The sequence below is a fragment of the Desmodus rotundus genome, chromosome 9, assembly GCF_022682495.2.
Source record: "Desmodus rotundus isolate HL8 chromosome 9, HLdesRot8A.1, whole genome shotgun sequence".
In the NCBI taxonomy this organism is placed as follows: Eukaryota; Metazoa; Chordata; class Mammalia; order Chiroptera; family Phyllostomidae; genus Desmodus; species Desmodus rotundus.
In genome coordinates, this window is record NC_071395.1 from 78,606,631 (window position 1) to 78,629,642 (window position 23,012).

The 23,012-nt window shown below is 44.0% G+C and overlaps 1 protein-coding gene across 4 annotated transcripts in view; it reads left to right on the plus strand.

The window, feature by feature from the left end:
- Positions 1–19,542, plus strand: part of SSH2 (slingshot protein phosphatase 2) — a 233,294-nt gene extending 213,752 nt beyond the window's left edge. For all 4 annotated transcript variants that reach the window (XM_053911812.1, XM_024565153.3, XM_045199208.2 and 1 more), the window contains 3 exons: positions 348–548; positions 8,984–9,818; positions 12,124–19,542. In XM_053911812.1, the coding sequence (XP_053767787.1) occupies positions 348–548; positions 8,984–9,818; positions 12,124–14,199 (3,112 nt within the window). In that variant the 3' untranslated portion in view covers positions 14,200–19,542. The remainder of the gene's footprint in view (positions 1–347; positions 549–8,983; positions 9,819–12,123) is intronic.
- Positions 19,543–23,012: the final 3,470 nt, after the last annotated feature.

The following is a 23,012-nucleotide window of genomic DNA, read 5'->3' on the forward strand; positions in this document are numbered from 1 at the left end:
ATTGCCTGCATCTCTCACAAAATCCTACCTTTTAGGAAAAAGCTGTTACTGATCTTTGCCTCACAGTATCTTGCACATGGTCTTACATATGGTGAATGCCTGGTAAACGTTTGTTGTTGAATGAATTAAAGAGGCTTAATGTTAGCATGGCATATTTTTTGAGTACACGAGAATTGCCTGCCCTCCCTGCACATTCGATTATAGATACATACAAGTACACTTAGGTGGGATGGCTTGCAGAGAAGAAAATGGAAGGGCAGGACAGGAAACTTGGCAACATTTAGAACCCAGCTTTTAAAGTGTACTCGCTATTGTGTTTTCCTCCATACTTCAATCCCCCAAACTAGGAAACACGGATCCAAATGCCTTGTGCACTGCAAAATGGGGGTGAGTCGGTCAGCCTCCACTGTGATTGCCTATGCAATGAAGGAATATGGCTGGAATCTGGACCGAGCCTATGACTATGTGAAGGAAAGACGAACGGTGACTAAGCCCAACCCCAGCTTCATGAGACAACTGGAAGAGTACCAGGGGATCCTGTTGGCAAGGTGAGTCCTTAACTGTGTCTTTCTCAGATTTTCCATCCTTCGTGCTCCCTAGGGCAAGGTGAACTGTCCTGCTCTGCAGCTAGTTCTCAGCCTAACTTGGATGTGTCATACATTTTGAAAATTGAAATCTATCCAATTATTTTAAAAATAAGTGTGAGCATTTGAGCTTAGCATGGAAGATTAGGCATTTAATCAAAACTAATCGTATTTTCTACCCTTTAAATTAAATTAAATTAAAGGGTGGAAAATTGCCCTGGCTGGTGTGGCTCAGTGGATTGAGCGCTGGCCCACGAACTGAAAGGTCGCTGGTTTGATTCCCAGTCAGGGCACATGCCTGGGTTGTGGGCCAGGTCCCCAGTTGGGGGCATGTGAGAGACAACTGATCGATGCACCTCTCACACGTTGATGTTTCTCTCCCTCTCTTTTTCCCTCCCTTTCCCTCTCTCTAAAAGTAAATAAATACATTAACTTTTTAAAGGTTGGAAAATACTATTCCCTTATTTCAGTTTTCAACTAGGTGTAGATTTTAATAAACACTTCTCAGCTTCTTTTAATGCCAGATGCAGCTGCCTCATCAAAATGGATACTGATTGCTCCCGAGGTAATTCTAGGCATAGCTGAAATTCTTAGAAATTTTTTGGCCCATTTGTTTAAAAAAAGATTACCTGCTGCTGCTTTGGCCGTTATTTTTTTCTTCTGTGCTTGGTTTTACTGAGCCTGCCCCCAGTAATTTTGGTCGTGTAACAAATCAGCAGAATTAGGATATATATAGCCCATTTGAGGTGTGAAGGCGCATCCAAGAAATAGTGCTCTTATTTTCTTCTTTTTTTTTTTTTAAATTGATTTGAGAGAAAGAGGAAGGGGGCAGCGGGGAGAGAGACACTGACTAGTTGCCTCGTTGATTTATGCATTCATCAGTTGATTCTAATATGTGACCTGGCCGGGGATGGAACCTGCTACCTTGGTGTTTCAGGACGATCCTCTAACCAACTGAGCTACCTGGCCAGGGTTTGGGGGGGGGGGGGGGTTGTTGTTTTTTTTAAATCTTTTAATCCAATTTTATATACAGGGTGTTGCAAAAGTGGGTTTACAGTTGTGAGTATGCAAAACAGTTTATTCTTTTATTATTAATCATTGTATTATTTTTCATATGAATAACTGTAAACCTATATCTATCCCACTGTTATATGCTTTGTGAAAAAGCAAAAAAATTACAAAGGGAAAAATTATTTAAAACTCCATACCCACAGAGAGCAGTTGACATTATCTGTTTCAACTGTAACATTTACTGAGCACTTACTCTGCACTCAACCATCACTGTTCCTTCCTTCCCCCAGCTTTATTAAGATATAATTGACATAATGTTTTTGACATACGGTGCTGTGTAAGTTTAAGGTGTACAGTGTGTTGACTTAATACATTTATATGTTGCAAACAGCTTGTCACCATAGCATTAGCTAACATCTCCATTCCTTTACACATTTCTTTTTTTGTGGTAAAAATATTGAAGATTTCTCTTACAGCACTCAAGAATACAATACAGTATTAGCCCTGATCACCATGCTGTACATTAGATATCCCCAGAACTTGTTGACCTTGTAACTGGGAGTTCATAACCTTTCACCAGTGCCTCCCATTTCCACCGACCCCTGCCCCTGGTAACCAGCATTTTTACTCTCTCTTTCTGAGTTCATCTTCTTTAGAGTCCACATATAAGTGACACCATACTGTGTCTGTCTTTTTCTGTCTACCCAGTATTAGGTCAGTATTAGATCAGTATTGGGTCAAAACTAGCTATTTCAACAAGGTTATGGTTTTAAAATGAGCGATTAATTTCACGACATTATTTAATACCCCTTGGTGGTAAAAGCTGCTTTCAGCTGCTCTGGGGGGAAAGATTCAGATATTAAACTGGATTTAATGCTCAGTATTCTTGCCACATACTGCAGTCCTATAGAGTGCTAGTTTTGCTTTGTTTTTTTCATGGAGGCATTTTCTAGGTGGTTTTGTTAGGGTGAGGGCACAGCTGCCTAGAAGCAGTTGGGGCTGATGCCAGAGTTTGACTGCAGTGAGTCTTATGACTTGGTCTTGACTCTTGAATCTGGGCTGTGTTTACCCTGAACAAAATGTGAAATAGCCTTCCAGCCTATCCAGGCAGAGGGGCCACCCTCCCACCCCCGAAGTATTGTGAAAATGTGGTCACAGCATAGCATTATGGTTTCCACTAAAAAAACCCCTCCCATTTACTCAGTACTTGGCATGATTTCATCTGAGTCGTTCTCTTAGTAGGCGGGGAGGATACAAAAGGCAGGGAGGATTCTTAAAAAGAATTTTTAGGTCTTTGGGGCCAGATGTCGATGACATTTTTAGATTAGATCAGAAGGTAGGACACAGCAGGTTTTTTGATACAAGAAAGAGGCATCAGAGGGTTAGACGAGACATAAATACTATATATTCCCAGACACGTGGGACAGATGTTAGTCAGTGTCCTCACGTGGCCCATTGAGAGGAAGGATACAATGTGTCCTGCCAATTTCAGTATTTATTCTGGAATTGCAGGCTACTGCAAGCTGTTGGGTTGGGTTCTTTTTAGCATATGTGGTTTTTCTTAGATGTTAAAGGAATTTCAGAAAAATCTTAGATGAGCATAAGCAGGGCAGCATAAATCCACAAATCACCTGCCTCTTTGCTTTTGGTGCCCTGCCTTTCTGGGCTTGATTCATGGTGGGAACGGCAAGCCCTCAGGAGTAAGAAAACCACAGAATTTGAGTCAGTATATCTGGTTTCCATTCCTGGTTTACCCGCTTGCTGCACCTCTGAGAAGTTACTGCACAATTCTGTTCCTTACCTGACCCCATCTGTAAAGTGAAAATCAAGAGACCTTTCTCACAAGGTTATTGTAAATTAAAATGTGTACAACTGTACACAATGTACTGTTAAGGGTTATTTGGATGTGATTCTCATCATTTCCTTCCTCCAGAAAACATATATATGCATGTGCCATTTATTTCTCCCTCCTTGACATAGGTATATGCCATTTGTTCCCACCTCCTTCTTCCAACCACTGCCTCCCACCACACCAACTTCATTAGGAACTGGAATGGAAAGTAGTACTGGAATTTCCTATATTGTGATGTCTTCTGGATTTTAAGAACTAGAATCCAATGCTGGGGATAACACTTAGGCTGCTTTTAGCTGCAAGTAGCAGAATACCTCCATCAATCAAGATCTCAACAAGAAACTGCATACTCAGATTAGGATTATTTGAGAAGAGTTTTATAAAGGGACTATTTACAAAGATGTGGGATTGAAGTGGAATCAAGGGACTTGTATCAGCAGAACTATTTGGTAATAGCTTCAAGGTCCAAAGAGGGAGGGAAGAATTACTAGAATCTAGAAGGAGAGAAAGGCACCTTCAGTGAGGAGCAATAATTTTAGGGACATAGCCTACTTGGAGTGACCCTGCAGAAGGGAGCTGGGTAAGTAAATGGTCTGCCTTCACTCTCCTCCCCACAGTCTTCCTCTGAGGCTGCCTATTAGCCCAACCCTGTGGAGGTCAGAAGGCAAGGGGGCCTGATGGTGTGGTCCATATCAGCTTCAGGGGCAGAGAACAGGATGGAAAAGCTGAAGAGTAGATCTGCAGGGGCACACAGAAGATAGCTGGCTCAGCACCTAGCTGTAATTTAACATCGCTTGTAGCAAGAAGCACAGTAGACTGCAATGGCTCAGTGATGTAATCAAGGACTTTGGCACTCTTCATCTTTCTGCTCTACCTTCCTTGGTTAATGGCATGGCCCTTGAACTTGTCTCCTCATGATTGCCAGATGTCTGCCAAATTTCTAGACATCTACCTGTAAATTCCACAGCGTCTGGCTGAATGAATGGGCATTTCAATTATGGGGGGAAGACCTTTCCCAGAAGCTCCCCAATAGACTTCTCTCACCCCTCCCCAGGACTCATTGGCCAGGACTGAGTTGTGTGCTTAAAACTAATCACTGGCCAGGAAAATAGAGTTTCCTAGGCTGGCTAAAACAAATTCACATTCACCCTGTGGTGGTACGGAAGTGCTACATTCCCTGAACCCATGGGACATTGAATGCCCCAAACAAATCAGGCCTCTACCGGTGAGGAAAAAGAGTGGGAGTGCCTGCTGGATGAGCAGCCATTAGGGTGTGCAGTCTGTGATGTGCAGTCAAGAAGGGGCACTCCCAGGCTCCCTTCCAGTCTGACTGCCAAGTGTATTGGGCCCAGCATACTCTCACCCAATCTTAGAGAGCTGCTCCAGGAACTGCCTGCTTAGAAGAGCAAAGAAGGAGAAGCCCCAGACTCCTTTGATTGTCTGAAGCTCTGTCTAGCTTTGCAGCTTAGGTAACCAAGAGAGGAAAGTCCTTGGAAAAATCCCACTCAGTCTGTTTGCAAAGAAATTCCATTTCCTAGCCAGGTACTCAGGTCTTGTGTTTCATATTTTCACCTAGAAAGCGTGTGGAGACAGAGCCTTGATCTTAGCATTCTCTAGCACCATGGTTGTCCAGGGTGGCACTGGGTACTTAATAAGGTACCAGACTCTGTTTGAGTCTCAGCTTGGTACTTTTACCTCTTGGTAGAAAAGAAGTTTAGCAAAGTGACACCAGGTCCCTGTAGTGAAGTATGAATTGGTTATCAGAATGGGGGGCTGAGGGCCAAACAGTGATAACCCCTCTGAAATGCAAAGGACTTTTTGCATATTTCAGTTGTTTCATTGTGTCTTTAAGAGTCTGGGGAAGGCTAATATTTAATATTTTCCCTTATACCTAAAAGGGGGGTATCATAAAGCCACTGATATTTTCGTACCTAATTTTTTTATAGCTGGGGGATGGGAGTGAGGCTGGGGGAGGGTGTGTGTGTGTGTGTGTGTAAACCCTTCATTACACCGCCAGCAGCTCTGTTTGTTATTCTGCATTCTGATCATGCAGGTACCTGGCAGATTTATGGTCCATTAGACAAGTTCAGATTTCAGGCTTTTGCAAGCTGACCATGTGTCTGTGATATTAGGTTCCAGTGCATAAGGCAATGAAGAAAACTGGGTGGTGGCCAGGGAGAGTTTGTGCCACATGTCCTCGTACATGGCAGCTTTGATTCTTTGAACATCCTTGTCACCAGGACCAGAGGAGGCAGAGTCGCTTTACCCCGGGCTTGCTGGTGGAGACACTGAAGTCTAGTTAGCTGGCACACATGGTCGGCCGGCAGGGGGGACCCAAGAATGAGAGGACCTGGATTCCCAGTCAGGTGCAGCCTGTCACAATCAGTGTTTAAAGGACTTTCTTAATAGCTTTTCAGAAAAATAATCTTAAAGCACAGCACACAGGAAATGCTCACTTGGAGCTTTTTCTCTTTCTTCTTCTTCCTACAGGCTGCCTAATGCCCTAAGAAGTAACTACAAACAATCTGATTTTACTATAACTGATAATCCATTTTTAGCAATATTTTCCCCTATGTAACTCTCTCATACAGAATTAGTTCTCTACCAAACATACAACAATAAGAAAGAAAGCAGGTTGAGATGAGAGAATGGGATATCATGCGCATCCTGTCATTTAGACTTCCTTGTTCATTTACTAAGTAAAAGGCCAAACTCTTACCCAGCATGGCCCAATCATTTCATGTGTCAGTGTGTTTATGTGAATCCAAATTCAGGTCAGAGGCCACTCAAGGGGGAAGAACTGGAGTTGATTGCATCATCCAGGTCATAAACCAACTCTGAAGTTCTTTTTGGCAACTTGTTTACTTGCTGCCTACCTGGAACCAGGTCGGGGGAGTCAGCTGAATTTAAACATTAACAGTTTCAAATAATAAATATGATCCAATGCCTTCTATGTATTCCAACCAGTGAGGGAGCATTAAAATAAACTGGCTTCTGGAAAAGTTCACTGGAAAACATTCACAGAGTGAAACATGATGTGTACATCCCCTATGACCCACTTTTTCTGCTCCTGTGTATAAAACACCTTTGAGAAACCGAAGTGTGCACCAGGCGCAAGAATGGCCATGGCAGTGTTGCTTGTAGTAGAACTGTTCATCAACAGGATAGATTAATAAATTTCACCCTGTGCAATTACAGCTACACACATTGATGAATCTTAAAAACATAATATTAGGCAACAAAACAGTTGTAGAATACATGCAGTGTTTCATTTATGTAAAGTTGAAAACATGAAAAACTGAGCAGTGTATTATTAACAACAAAACATGATGACTCTATAAAGAAAAGGCAGGGAATGATAAGCAGGAGAGAGATTAACAACCCCTGAGTGAGGAGGAAGAGGGAGGGCATCAGGAAGGGCCCGTGGAGTAACAGTGCTTCAAAGGCCATAGGAATGATTATCTTGATTCTATCAGAGCATTGGTCCTATTGCGAAAATGAAAAAGGCAGCAGAATCAGACCTATCTGCAGTTGGGATTGTAATTTCTCCTTTACAAGTAGGTGTCAGTTTAATTCCAGAGCCCTGAACCAATATTTTCTGATGATTATCTCTTCCAGGAAGAGAAGGAAGTCCCTGCTGGGCAAAGCAGCTATGATGTCACCCACTTCCTCTGAAACATGCACTGCTGTGCCTGTTAGCATAAGATTGGTTAGTGATTTACAGGCAGTTTTAAAAATCATACTTTGCAGGGTTCTTGGGATTATGAAAACATCCCATTTACCTGTTGATTGATACGATGTTCTTTTACATTATTAGAAGGATAAGTACAACTCCCAGAGTAGTCGTCCTGGTCATTGGGTGATAGGAATTGACCTGCTGTGGTGGCTGAGAGGGCTTGTGCAGGTTGGAACATGCTCATAATAGGTGAGGGATGGAACTTGGAGAGCACAGTCATACTGAGATCATGAAACAAGGGTGTCTATGTATGAAAGAAGAAACTTTAAAGGGAAACACATTGGCATTGGTTGGTCACAGTGTTTAGACCTCTCCTATCCAACCAGCTTGCCCCTCCACACAGCCACTCAGTCGCTTGGGATGTGTGATATGTTGTCTCCTCCTAGGGGTGGCTGGAGTTCATGCAGCTTGGAAAGAGTGAAGACCCTAATTTACACCCAGCCAATTGATTATAGCTTGTCTTCATAAACAGATTGACCTGTTTGTTTCCTACCCAGAAAAGCATCCTTTTGCTGTGCCGGCCTGAGTCAGAGAGATCCCCACCCAAGCAGCAAAGGGGGAGCTGAGAGCAGGTGCAGAGTTGAGAACAAACAGGGGTTCACATTAGTGCAGGCACATGACTCAGCAGAGATTTACAGGCCTCTGAGGCAGGCGTGGCCCTGAGCCCAGGGTGAGTTGGGCTGTTTCCCTTTCCCTGCGGTTAAGTCACTCTTCATCAGCTTGTAAGTCATGGAAACCATACCCCATAAACCATTTAGTGACCTATTCCCTGGGCAAGTGATCCTGACCAGCCACAGGGCCACCTTTCTCTTTTTGGCTAGAGCTTTGGGAACTGTGCTTCTTTGTTTGAGAGTGTGGTTTGAAATGAAATCTCATCCCCACATCAGACCTTCCCGCCATAAAATAAACCAGAGTATGGATATGTGTGTTTGGCCCACCTACTTTCCGGGTGTGGCCTTAGCTTGATAGTTTTTATCCAGAGATCCTTATGAAAGGGGCCTGTACTTCCTGCTCATCCTCTCCCATTTGTTACCAATCTTTTCCACCAGATTTACTAGCCTTATCTTAGTTTTCTAATTCAGGAAAAATTACCACCCTCCTCACACTTCCAGTCAGTGGTTAATCCCAATTATGAGGATTTGGAATGGGCTCCCGTAGACTGTTTCTCTTTGTATTACTCAAATGCCTTTTTTTCCTGGTTGTTAATTTAAACATGCTCATTATTTTAAAAAATTAAAAGTTATAGAAATGTAGAGTGTAGAAAGTAAAGCCCTCCCCAGAAGTGTTTTTGCCTTCCTTGAAAGAACTGTTACTAGTTTGGTGACTTTTTGAGAACTATTTCCAGAATTCATTCTTTTTTTTTTATTATTATTGTTGTTCAAGTACAGTTGTCCCCATTTTTCCCCCATTGCTCTCCCCTACCCTGCCTACCCCCAGCCAGAGTTCATTCTTAAAAATGCTCCAGTTCATACTCCTCCCAACTGTGGTATATGAGAGGGCTTGTTTGGGCAGTACAGTCATCAACATTGGCTGCTAGCAACCATGTTAGCTCTCTTTTCAGTCCTGTAGGTTAAAAAATCAGATCTCCTATTTATTTGTTTTCTTTGTTTTGCTTTTTTGTTTGTTGTTGTTAGTTAAATTGAGCATCTTTTCAAGTGGTTATTGCCTACTTCCATTGGGCATTAACAGAGTATTTTGCAGGTTAAAATTTAAGTTCATCTGGGAGAGTTTCCGGAGGGAGGGGGTGTTGATGGTTCTCACAGACCAGAGTAAGACGTCTCTTGTGTGTGTCCTCCGCAGCAAACAGCGGCATAACAAACTCTGGAGATCTCATTCAGATAGCGACCTCTCAGACCACCATGAACCCATCTGCAAACCAGGGCTAGAACTCAACAAGAAGGAGATCACCACCTCAGCAGACCAGATTGCCGAGGTGAAGACCATGGAAGGTCACCCACCCATACCTCCTGTCTTTGTAGAACATGTCGTCCCACAAGATGAAAATCAGAAAGGCCTGTGTACCAAAGAAAGAATGATCTGCTTGGAGTTCACTTCTAGGGAATTTCATGCTGGACAGATTGAAGATGAATTAAACCTAAATGACATCAATGGATGCACATCAGGGTGTTGTCTCAATGAATCAAAATTCCCCCTTGACAACTGCCATGCATCCAAAGCCTTAATTCAACCTGGACAGGCCCCAGAAATGCCCAACAAGTTCCCAGACTTAACAGTCGAAGATTTGGAGACAGACGCACTGAAAGTAGACGTGAACGTCCACTTACTGCCTATGGAAGAATTGACATCTCGCCTGAAAGACCTCCCCATGTCCCCTGATCCTGAGTCACCAAGCCCCCAGGCCAGTTGCCAGGCTGAAGTCGCAGATTTCAGTACAGATCGCATTGATTTTTTTAGTGCCCTAGAGAAGTTTGTGGAACTTTCTCAAGAAACCCGGTCACGATCTTTTTCCCACTCACGGATGGAGGAACTGGGTGGAGGAAGGGGTGAGAGCTGTCGACTGTCAGTGGTGGAAGTAGCCCCTTCTGAAGTGACAGCTGACGACCAGAGAAGCAGCTCTTTGAGTAATACTCCCCATGCGTCGGAAGAATCTTCAATAGATGAGGAACAGTCAAAGGTAAAAACTATCTTTATAGTTCTCCACCTAATGAAGTTCTCTTTGAAGACAAAATATTTGGGATTCTGCTACGTTCAACTTTATTTTTAATATGGCTAAAGATTTGGGAAGGTAGTATGGGAGAGTCTAGCTGAGCCTTTCCTTGAAAACTTAGGGTTTAAATATTTTTTAAATCAGTTGCCTTTTGAGGAATTTATCTTTTCGGGTTTTGGTGTCGTTGGCAGCACATTTGAGAGGGGATGAGGGAAAGAAGGGATTAGCCAAAACAAATGTCCTGGCTGAACAAAGAGCAGTCCCCTCCCTGACCCTCTGCAGTTCAGATCGAATCTCGCCAGTAATGAAGTCCCAGGGACTCACGTGCTGCCTGAGTGAGACTTGTGTCTCTGAGGGGGTGGATTTGTTTGGCGAATTCTCTGTCTCAGGAGATTCAAAGACTAGACATGTGTAAATAGGTGTTGGAATAGCACCTGCTTCTGATACTGAATTCTTGCATTAATAATGTTTCTGAATTGTCCTTCAACCCAGACCCTGCGGTAGTCAAGAATTGAGGGATGGTTTGGGAATCTCAAGATTCTTCTCAGTGGCATATGAGCTCTTATGAGCCACCTGAGATGAGGGAAAGAATTACTGTATATCACTATTTCTAAGACTCACACTTACTCTCATTTTGAGACTTCCAAAATTGGGGTGCATTTTAATCAATATAATATATCAGAATAACACAGCAGTTGGGAAGTAAATGGTGACATATTTACCCTAACATACCAGACTTCATTTAATGAATTCAGTGGAACTGAATAGATTCTTGACATTACATGATGTCTGGCTACTTATATTCACCACCTTGTCTATTACTCATCGTTCCCTCTCTTTTTTTTTTAATTTTTTTCTTCAAAGATTTCATTTCTTTTTAGAGAGAGGGGAAGAGAGGGAGAGAAACAAGATGTGCACGAGATACATCAGTCGGTTGCCTCTCCGCAGGCCAGCACTCAATCTACTGAGCCACACCTGCCAGGGTTCATCATTCCCTCTTTTTAACTACACAAGGGTAGTCGTTGCCTCTGCTTCTGTCTTCTTTCCCCAAAGGCTATGCCTCTATTTGATTTCTACTGGGACGTTTGAATACCTGAGCTCTCCTTTGGATCAACGGGTATAGCAACTCTGACAGACATAGCCTTTTTGTAAAGTCCCTGGGCACGTGAGCGCTCCCTGCACTGCCCATGCACACACCAGGCCCACTGTGTCTTCTCTTCCAGGCTTGTCAAGTTTGCCTCTGTCGATGTCCTAGCAGATTTCTCCCACAGGCATAACTGACCTTGTTAGTTTGTGGTAGCTCTGACTCTCTTTTGAAGGGGAAACACCAGAATAATTCCTAGGGAAATGTACTTTTGAAGGCTTATAAAAATGTTAAGATAGATTAATGGTCATAATGGTGTCATTTTAAGAAGTGTCCATGGGGCCATTTCTAGATTTTGAAATTCTTTTTTTACAATAGGACTTGATTTTTTCATTGGCCAGTTTTCTCTGGCCTTCTTATAAGTACATCTGGGAATTCATAACTGATAGAACAGTAAAATGTCAGAGAGTCACAGTTTCTAATTTTGCTCAGGCACATGGCCGCATAAGCCAAGTAAACCTTTCCCAGAAGGAGCCATGTGAAACTTAGGAATTGTGTGATCAGATGCCTAGTGCCCTCACGTGCTGGGACGCTGCTACTAGGAGAAGTGGGAGGCCATAGATGAAAGCTGGCATGAGAGGAAAGAAGAGAGCAGAGAGTCTCCAAATCAGACATCAGTTGATAGCCTCATCCTTGCCTTGTCTAACACTGGGCATATTTAAGGTGGCCACTGAGCCCTTGAATGGAAGTCTTCCCTTCAAACTAGGTTAGAATCTAACTGGCAGTTGATACAGACCAGAGAGAATTTCTTTTTACCCCAGTAGGACCTGGGTTCTGAAGGCTCATGGCCTTAGGAAAATTAGGAGCCTCCAATGCTATTTGCTATTCATTTTTGGAGCAAGATACTAGATTTGCATCCTGTTGGAGTAAACAGAACAAAAAGCTCGGTAGACAGTGATACAACCTGTAACTAATTTTGTATCTCTGCCTTTGATGAACAAGTATTTGGGTTTTTTTTTTCTTGTACAACAAAACTGATGGTCAGCAGAGGACAGTTCCGACCACTAAATGATTTGTGTCCTCATAGCCAGAAGGTTTTCCTGGATCAGAGGATCAGTAAACAAAAAAACTGGCATTTTCAATTTGACTACAATTCGCCATAACCATCTCACTGTTTTCTCTTTTTAGGCAATCTCAGAACTGGTCAGCCCAGACATTTTCATGCAATCTCACTCAGAAAATGCAATTTCCGTCAAAGAAATTGTCACTGAGATTGAATCTATTAGTCAAGGAGTTGGACAGATTCTGCTAAAAGGAGACATTTTATCCAACTCATGCCATACACCAAAGAAGAACACTGTCCATGAGATGTCCCTTGACAGGCCCCAGGCCCCAGAGAACAAACCCGGAAATCTAGAACAGAATGAGGGTTCCTGCTCAGCCCAGCCTGAACTAGCCAAAGACTCAGGGAAGTGGGACCCAGAAGGCTGCCTAACTGTATACTCATCCATCACAGACTTGGAAGAAGAGGAACCAGCTGAGGGGGAACAAGAGCTCTGGGGCCCAGGGACGCACTCAGGTACCAAGTGGTGCCCTGGGTCCGTGAGACGAGCCACCTTGGAGTTTGAGGAGCGTTTGCGGCAGGAGCAAGAGCATCACAGTGCTACCCCTGCTTGTACCTCATTGTCCACTCGCAAGAACTCCAAGAATGATTCCTCTGTGGCAGACCTAGCACCGAAAGGGAAGAGTGATGAAGTCACCCTAGAATATTCATCTGTTCCCAAGGAACCAGAGATGAACAAGGGCAAAGGGAAATGCAGTGGGTCTGAGTCTGGCTCACTGCTGCATTGTGAGCAAGATGTCATTGTTCCAGCACCCAAACTACTGGATTTTCACCCCTTGCCAGCTCCTCAGGAGTCAGAGACTAGAACCAAGCAGCACAGAGTCCTGAAGGAGCAGAGGACTGTGGTTTCATGCCAGGGATCTGAGCCACAAGCAGTCCCTCTTCCCAAGCAGGTAGAAGTCATTGAGTGTACCCACACAGTTACATCACCTGCTTACACTAGGCCTGGGGGTGAAGTAGCCACCAGGGAGAAGAGTGGGGAGCAAGGACTGAGGGAGGTGAAAGTGGAGAAGGACGTCACTGTCCTCTGCGCATTGGATGAAAATCTGAACCGGACAGTGGGCCCCAACCAGGTTTCTCTGCCCCACAAAGTGCTACCTCTGCCTCATTCTTCCTCTCCTGAGCACGACAGGCCCACTGACCCAGCTTCCACCCTGAGCGACCCTGAAGAGAGGGACAGCAGCCTGGCAACAGCCCTGGATACAGCAGCGCCTTTTGTCAGTCACACAACCCATGTACCATCTGCCAACTTGGATTACCTGCATCCCCAGACTGTGGTTCACCTGGAAGGCTTCACAGAGCAAAGCAGCACCACAGACAGTGAGCCCTGTGCGGAGCAGGGTAGCTGGGAAGAAAGTGAGGGGGGGCCCCTCTCCAGTGGCAGTGAAGTGCCACATGAGGGCTCCCAGTTAAGTAGTGAAGGCCTAAGTCTAATTAGCAAACTTAGTGACAACATTGGAAAGTTACAAGAGAAACTGGACCTATCACCTGTAGCCTATAGACTCCCGTGTAGCTCTAGTAGTGACAGTATAAAGAGTCTCAGGCACAGCCCCAGTGTGCTGAAGGAGCACGGTAAAGAGATGGAGTCCCGAGCGATTTGTCAGGTAGGGATCACCAGACCACCCCAAATGAGGCGTTCGGCTTCCCTCGCCAAGTTAGGTTACTTGGATCTGTGTAAAGACTGTTTACTGGAGAGGGAGGCTGTCTCCTCCGAGTCCCCTCATCTCAAACTGCTTCAGCCCTTCATCAGAACAGACTCAGGCATGCATGCCTTGGAGGCCCAGGAGCCCCCAGATAACCCAGATGACCCCCAGAACCCAGAGCCCACCAAGTATTTTATAGAGCAACTTAAAACCACAGAGTGTATCGCACAGAGCAAGCCAGTGGAGAGGCCCCTTGTACAGTATGCCAAAGAATTTGGTTACAGTCAGCAGTGTTTGCTCCCCAAGGCACGACCTGCATTGACTAGTGCTGAAGGAGGCCTTGCTTTGCTGCAGACCCAGGGGCTGCAGTGTGCAGGCCCCGCACCAGGGCTGGCTTTGGCTGCCCGTCAGCAGCACAGCAGAACTCACCCCCTTAAGAGACTGAAAAAAGCAAATGATAAAAAACGGACAACCAATCCCTTCTATAATACCATGTGATTCTGAGCCTACACATGGGACTTTATAAAAGAAATGTTTGTAAAAGGGAGAGGTGTAATATGTAAGGAACATGCACTTTATTGGTTAATTTTATAATATTTTGGTCATTTTACTGTTCCTGGCGCATGCAGGGTTTGGGGTTTTTTTCCTCTGTGTATGTGTGAGAGAGAGATTGATTTGGACAGCAAGACCATTTTATCATTTTTTATTTTTAGAAAATTGAAACCTCAAAATATTACTCATTTTCAAAGAACACCTTTATGAAAGGCAAATTGCTGTTTTTCAATCAACTGCCACCTGCGCAGGACGTCCTGCACGAGGACGTTTTGCCCTCTGAGAAAAGGCATGCTTGCTTGATTGAGGAGGAAAGCAGATGAGGAGGGTGGAGGTGAAGCCAGAAATTGAAAAGCTGCCCCCCTCCCCCGTCCCCCGGTCCCGTATGACGATGGTTTGCTCTCCAGACCTGATGCATCAGACGGGCTCTAGGGCAGCTGGACATCAGTGTGGTGTCTCAGCCTTGGTTTCCAGCCTCAGCCCATTGGAGTTCCTGGAGTGGGCAGATTCTGCTTGGTTTTCAAAGGGGTCGTTCCAGAATCCATTTCTGCTGATATTCCAGAGTGGATCATTACAGAAAAGCATGATAATGGCTGGCTTTGTAAACTTGTCAAGCCAATATTTTTTTTATTATGAAGTTGAGTCAACCCCAGATGAAATCAGAGAGGTCCTCTGTAGAGGAAGGCATAAGGAGGTGGTGAAATAAGGGAGTGGAGAGGCTGCTGCCCACTGTCTTTGGGGTGACGGGCGCCACACAGGTGGTGGTCCTGGCCCTCCCCGCCGGGAAATGCGCTCTGCAGCACCCTCCCAACCGAGGCACGATAGGGACAAGTTTGAAAAACAGCAATTGGAAGTCACTGTGTTCTTGTAAAATGAATACATATGTAGGGTTTTAACCCTTCCATTACTTGAATAATTCTGTGGGCCTCTGAGTTTAATGGCCATATTTTTCTCCAGTTTATTTTGTTCCCTCATGCTGTTTCTCCCAGTACTGCCTTTTTTAAAATTTCATTGGTGATATTTGAATTGTTGCATTACATTTGTATAACCTCCATTGAATGCAAAGTTTTCTTTTTGATATTATCACTGTTAACACTTGACATAAGTTTTCTTCCCCTTTCTCTTCCTGGAAGATCTGTCATTTCTCTAGTTTTTACACAGTATTTATGTACATAATGTCACTTTCTTACAGTGTTTTGTTGTTAACGTCATAGGGTCTATTTGATTTATTTTTAAGAAGGAATAAAACTGCAACTGGAAAACGGACACCACAGAAATTAAACTGGCGGGTGTTGGTAGGAATCTGCAGAGTATATTGACAGTTGTTTTAATTGTTTAAATGGAGATTTCTAATTGCCAGTTCCTGCCAAATTATGTGTTAGTAATTTCCTCCTGAGAGAAACCCCTAAGCCTAGGTTCCCATTAGATCACAGTTTGACTGAAGGCTGAGTCCTCTTTAAGACTGAAATCCCAGAGTTGTTTGCCAGTAGCTGAACCTCAGCCAGGGAGTGTATAGGAGTGTTAACAGCTTCCCAGGGTGGACGCTCCTAATGGATTAGGCTGAAATGCTGCAGGCCCTTAATGACTCCATTTAGGATGCTGTTGCTTTGCTGCTATTTTGGAGATCCTTAACAGAGGAGCACCTGCCATAAACAAGCCTATTTCAGCTTCTTACAGAAAACATATTTAGCCTGGAATGAAGCACCCTCATCAAAACTGAAGAGGTTTGCAAATTTGCTTCCTGTTGGCTTTGGTTGATGTCCACATTGCTGAGAGATTGGCTTAGTACAGACTTGAGATTTAGGTTTTTGTTCATCACAGCACTGAGAGGAAAAGACAGATGCGCAGACTGTCAAGGTGATATCAGAGTCCAGCATTTGGTGGAGCAGGTAGTAGGGTGACCCAAAGGTGAGAGAAAAGGTGGACTGAGTCCACTCATAGGTACTCCAGGAGCTGTGAATCCAGTTGCCCTGTGGAAGCCGTGGTTGCATCTGACCTCACTGCCAGGAGGCAGATTGGACAGAAACCTGCTATGTGTGTGTTTATGGTATGGTAATTGTATGTACTTGTACTGTCCCTAAATAGATTCCTTAAGTTTTCAAATGTGTCGTGCACACAGCTTTGTGATTCCTGGATATGGACTGTGATGTAAAGTGTTTTGTTAGGTGGTATATACCAGTGTGAGGAGGCTTGCAAGACAGGGTCGTGGCTTTCCAGAGCTCATCCCTCTAAACTGCCCTGTGTTACTGAGGCAGTCCCACCACCACTATGATGGGGAAAGGACCGGGGATCTCGGCAGGGCTGAGAAGTACAGTGGTATTCACTCACGCTAGTCCCCTGAGGTGGTGACATCCTTCACATTAAGTACAAGCAGGATGGACAAGGCTGTGTTGTTCTCTCTCCCCGCCCCTACGGTACCTGATGCTCACTCTCACTGCATTAAATAACTACAAAGATGGGAGGTGAACCCTCTAATGCTGTGGAGAAAAATAAAAAGTTTTTTTAAAGAGTAGAGCAGCGATTTGCCACATTTTTTTCATCTCATGGCACACAAACTAATTACTAAAATTCTACAGCACAGCAAAAAACATTTTTTGCCAACCTGAGAAAAATAGGCATAATTTTGATTGATTTAAAAATAGTAATTAACTATCCTTTTTGCCCCAAAATGACTTGTTTAAAAATCAGGTGCCTATGCTTACACATAAGGATTTCTGGTACCAAGAATTAACCAATCAGATGCAACCTTATTATGCGATGTGACCAATAAGGTGCAACTCTATTATATGACCTATATATTTATGGTTCTAGACAGGGCATTCACATCAGGTGGCTATTATGCTGGCTGTTGTCATTTTTTAATTTGACAGTCTAAGGGACCTGGGCCCCTGACTAAATAGTCAGGTACTGCAAGTTCAACAGTCTTGCGGCGCACTGGTTGGAAATCACTGGAGCAAACGTTCTTGCTCTGCCTTCCATTTTCAAAAATATTTTTTATCCTTTCATTTTCCTGCCTGAATAAATGTCCTCTACACCAAGTCTATAATTCAACCAATGCCATGGGGTTTTGCCAGCACTCTCGAACTCCCACAGCTGAGTGTTCTTGTGTTGTTTACATAGCTGAGCTATGTCCGGGGAAAGAATAGGATGAGCTATCAAGGACTTCAGACTTTCTTCTCTTCGAGCTTTGATAATCTCGGGTGACCTGTTTCCCTTTCCTGTTCGTGGAAAACTCAGCCCTGAATCAGCGGGTCTGGGAGATTGACAGAGATGAGTAGGAAAGGCCTTGACCTCTTGCTCAGTGCCTCTCTTTTTTGGAAACCTCTATAGTCTGCCTCCCAATTACTCTGGAGGATCATGTGCGCGTGTGTGTATGTGTGTAAAAAGTAAGATTTTGGTGCATGGGGTAAAAGCCCCAACAGCACACAGATTTTGAGTTATAATCTGGATGGTTACCTGGTCAGTAGGAAGGAAAGAAACCCTTACCCTCTCTTAATTTTAGAAACACTTAGGAGTAGTGTATATTATAGTATACATGTAGTACTGTAGTATAGTGATATTCATCTCTTCTCATTTTGGTTGCCTTTCAGATTCTGAATGTTTGGGATCATTCCTAGCATCTCAGCCTCTTCCGGCTCTTTATCTAGCATTATCCTGGTTCTGTACCTTTATCCCTACTATATTTCCTCTTTGTCGTTTTGGAAATTACCAAGAGCTCCAAGGACAGCCTGAGGATCACAGCCTAGGTTCTGAGGTCCCCTCCTGCTAAATGGCCCCAGTCAGATGCTGTTGGATAGACCTGAAGCTTCTGAGACGTGGCAGCTCACAGAAATCTTCACCTGTTCCATCTGAGGATTTCAGTTCTGAAGTTATCTAGGCATGTTTGGTAAAGATGTTTTTATGGGAGTTTTTTTTTTTTTTAAGAAAGCATTATGCAAAAAGGGTCACTTTTAAGGGCATTTTTAAATAAAGCCATTCTTTGGCTTTTTTGAACAACTATTTGTGGATACTTTGTTTACATTGTGCGAGTATTAAAGTGCATCATCTTGAAGGCAGCTCCGCCCCCTCCCCCAGGGACCCAAACCTGGCTGTGCGGTGAGTCTTCGCGCAGAGCGATGCTGTCGTGGTCAGCCCCCGTGGGTTAAGTGGGGCCGACCTGGAGCTGACTTCCATCTGTGCCCTGCACTCCCATCCAGCACTCTGTGGAAATAGTCGTCATTTCCTCAGTGACGGTGTGTCTTATAGTGATGGTTGTACTGGTGAATGGCTACTGTCATTTTCGTTTAATTTTGTTTTGCTTTTTGATGGTAGATGAGATGAAATTTTAGTTCTTTCAGCACCAATCCAACTTAAAAGGATCTTGGACTTGGTTTTCCCTTTCAAAGTAAAAGAAGAAGGCATGTATTAGACAAATGTATTTGGTGTCTCAACTCATCTGATCCCTGTATTAGGAAAAAGCCTGCCACCAAAGCAGGAAGCTGCGCACTCCTAACCCTTCTCCCAGGCCTCGGGGTCCCTTGATGCTGTGGAGAGCTGTTGTAAGTAAGGTGCTTCTGTACTTTCCCAGCCTGGAAGTAGAGGGTGACTCAGCCTGACTCCTGCTATGAAAAGAGAACCAGCCTCATTTTCTCAGTGCCCCAGAGATCTAGGACAGGATTTCTAAACTGGAATTATCCTTCATGGGCTAGAAGATGCCCCAAGGGGTATAGGACAGGGGCTGCCATCTGTGTCCTCACTGCAGCACTGATGGCAGCATCCCGTATCCACATGCAGAGCTAATGCCCAGGGCTTAACTCAGTCCTATGACCCATCTGAAAACTGGGTAACTGGCCCTGAGTGTTTCCCAATCAGCAAGCCCACAGGGAGTTGTTTAATTTTTATGTTTTACTGGATTTTGGTTTGCTTGGTATAGCTTAAGGTGCCTTTTCTTTCTTTCTTTTTTTTTTTATTTCTGTCTACATTATTTTATAGGACTTGTTCTAAATGTGGGAAACAAGTCCAAAAGACTGTTACCTTTGCCCCAGGCCACCCTAAACTTTTATGCTCATATTCTATTAAATAAAGCAGGTGCTCCCTGGAATCTCTGGGACCTTTTAGAGGCATTTGAAGCAGAATATAGAGTGGTCTCATCTCCTTCCTTAATCTTCATGGTGGTTGGGATGTTCCACTTGTATCATAGATTTTTTTATTACTGATGTGCTCCGCTGTTTTTAAATGTGAACTTGTGCGCAAATGTGCAGATTCAATGTTCTTGTTACAGACTGAATAAATTTTTATTTTGAAGATGAACGCGTGTACTTAATCGAGTGCAACAAAGGGGGGTGCTGGAGAGGGTGTAGGGTTAGAACACTGGTGATAAACATGAAGCAGTTCTCATTGCCCGATCTTCATCAACAACCCTTAATTAAGAGATAGCTGAGCTCCGAGGAAAAAAAATAAAACCTTCTACCTCCCACAAAATAAAGACTGCATGGGAAATAGGATCACTAAAGATTATTTCAGATATTGTGGCTCCAATCAAGTGACTAAGCTGGGAACTTGCCTGGTCCAAGAGGGGCTTGCCAAAGCCACCACCTGAATGGTAGGAGAATGAATAAGCAAAGGGACCAAAATTCCTTCACCATCTGTGGTGCAGAGTGACTGCTCTGGGACAGCTGCTGTGACCTGCCCTAGCAGAGACTGGCGTTCTTGGGTGGATGACCTCTCTGGACATCGAGGAGAGAACTCACAAGCTTTCAGCACAACACCTCAGCTCGCTCAGAGGTTTCTAGAAATGGGGTATGACTCTCCAAAGCAAAAACTAATCCTCTCCCACCATTAGAAGAGAAGCATTTGATGTCAATGGTGGGGGAAGGAAGGTGGGGCAAAAGGGGCAGTTCTATAAACAGGCTGGGGGCGGGGGGAGAGGGACCCCACTTCTCCCATCCCCCCGCAGATCCATCATGAGATGTTTAGTGTAGTCATCACATATGAGGCAGCACTGCTACACAGGGAAAGCTCAGTTTCCAGTTTCTAAATTGCTAATAAAATGTAATGAAATCTCCAGAGAAAACACTGCTTTGAACTAAAATTTTCAGCCTGCTTCATTCTGATTCACCCATATCAAGTGAGAGGAGAGTACCGCTGTTCTCTGGTTGCATGATGATGAAGGCAAGATTCTCTCACCAGATATTTTAGGAGTGCCTAGAGTCCCAAAAAATCTAGGTAAGTTCAGTCTTGGCTTTCTAGCCAAAGCACATGGACCATGTCATGTCTTAAGTTGCCAGAACACCTCTTCCAGAAAATGGCGTTATGAAAGATGAAATCCATGCATGTCTTCTTCAGATAGTGTAGAGCCCAGCTAACGGTTTAAATGGGTAACAAGAAGGGAAAGCACCAGCCCAAATGGCCTCTTCACCTGATTGGTTCTTTGTGCCTTGGCTCCACCCACCCACAGCTCCTCCAGGGCTTGGCAGCCTAAAGAAGGCTAGAGGGCAGGGCTGAGCCATGCCAGGTCCAAGCAATACCTATGAATCCTGGTTCCTGTACCTGGAGAGCACACCACCCCTCTTTCCCATATGGTGGAACTGAAGGTAGGCTGAAGAATGCCTGCTTCCTAGTCCCAGACCTTTCCTCTGGAATGGAGTGCCTAGCTCTCTTAAAGGGGAGAAAAGGAAATAAAAAATAATTCAAGTGTTCTTTAGATTTGCAATGAGAAAATCATTTATAATCTTTGCCATGCAATTTCAGTTAAGTGCTGAGAGTGGAGGTCAGGTTATAGGGGGTTGAGAAGAGAAGCTAAGAGGAGTGGGACATGAAATCTAAAAGCCAGCCAAATGTTCAAATGTTTAAAGTCACTTGGTTTCAATAGATCAGGAGTGTGCTTCATGTGAATTATGTTTTAATGAGCTCCATATATTCCTGCTTGGGGCCCACATGTATAACCCCTGTTCATGCACAGTTTCAACATTTAGAACATCTTTTTTGTGCTTTTAATTATTAAAATGGTTTCCAGCTATTATTTCTTAACCTCTCCCCAAAATATCATCTTGCCGCTGACACTCCTTCCTCTTGGTGAATTTCCTTTGTATGCCTCCCAAACTCAGCTCAAAGTTTGAGCCATCTTTGACTTCCTCTTCTACTTCTAACAAAGCTAAAGCCTTCTTAATTTTAATAAGACTTTTCAGGTGCCCCCACACATCTTTTCCTAACAATCATTTCGTTTATCTTGCTGGGACAAAGAGAGCTGGTCTTATTATGTTGACAGTTACTGCTCTTTTTTGTCTTTTAAATAATAGTCTATCATAAAATCAAACATTGATTAGAAGAGTTGCAGCGACCAGGGGGTGGGGGGAGAAGAACAGGGCAGCTGTTCAGTGGTGTAAAGTCACACACAGATGAGGGAGTTCCAGAGGTCTGTTGCACCGCGTAGTGCATGTAGTTAACGAGGAGGTGTCATGTACTTAAGATTTGTTAAGAAGGTAGATCTCATGTTAAGTATTCTCACCAAAGCAAAAAACAAAGAGACGAGAAAACTTCTGGAAGTGATGGATATATTTATTACCTTGATTTTGGTGATAGTATCACAAGTGTATATAATATGTCCAAACTTACCAAATTATGTACATTAATTATGTGCCGTTTTTTGTAAGCAATTATACTGCAATTTTTTTAAAGGGCAAAATAAAAAAATAAAGAGGAGGAAAGGTGTGGGGAGAGAAAAGGTATCCTTTCAAGATAGGAGGCAGCATGTCAAACTCCTCTGCCAGCAAGTGGAGCAGAGTCGGAAAGAACTGGACCTTGCCCTCTTCATTTTACAGCCCAGAGCTGCAAAAATAGGGCACCTGAGCCAGGGCTGGAGCTCCGGTTTTCTAATTAGTCCAGCCATCCTTTCCTCTGCCACAAAGCACAACTCTCAATATCTCACAGGCATAACTTGTGAGATAAAGCGGCACTCCTTCAGGGAGAAGCAGAAATGGGTGGAGCTGAAAAACATGGACCTAGGTACCAGACCACTTGGGTAAGAATCTCAGCAGCACCAACAGTTCAGCAGTGGGTAAACGACTTGACCTCTTTGTGCCTCAGTTTTCTCATCTGTAAAACAGGGGTATTAATAATGCCCATCTTAGAAGATTGTTAGACTGGAATTAATATGTGTAAAGTCCTTAGGACAGTGTCTTGCATGTAAGTGTGAGCTGTTGTTACTAAGGAGCAACTGAGTCACTCAGGTCTTTTCCTCCTAATTTTGTTCCTGGGATTTTTTTTTTTTTTAAGAGGGGAAGGGAAGGAGAAGGGAGAGAATCATCAATGAGCGAGATATATCAGTCGGTTGCCTCCTGCACACCCCATGAAAGTTTGGAAAGTTGATTGGTTCTTTTGAGAAAGCATCTGGTCCATCCCAAACCCAAGCTCCTAGTTATAACCCCTGTGGAACAAAAAAAGCGCTCGCTCTCACGTTCGTGGTCTGCACTCCATGGTGCGCACACCTGTTCTCTCCACGGCCTCCAGGAAGGAGTCCAGCATTTGGACTGCAGCTGGAAACATGCTAAGCTAGCCTGATGCTGGACTGGACTGAACTTTGATATGGAGCATAAAGTCTGGGCAGTGGCCTTCATCCTTGCCCTACTGAAGACAAGATTGGACTTTTCCATGGAGAGACAGGCCATTGTCAGGAGGGGAACCCACTTACTAGTACATCATCAATAAACCATACTACAGAGTGACATCCTCCCATGCAGTTCTCAGGACATTCTTTTCCTTTAGACACTGCAAGAGCCCCA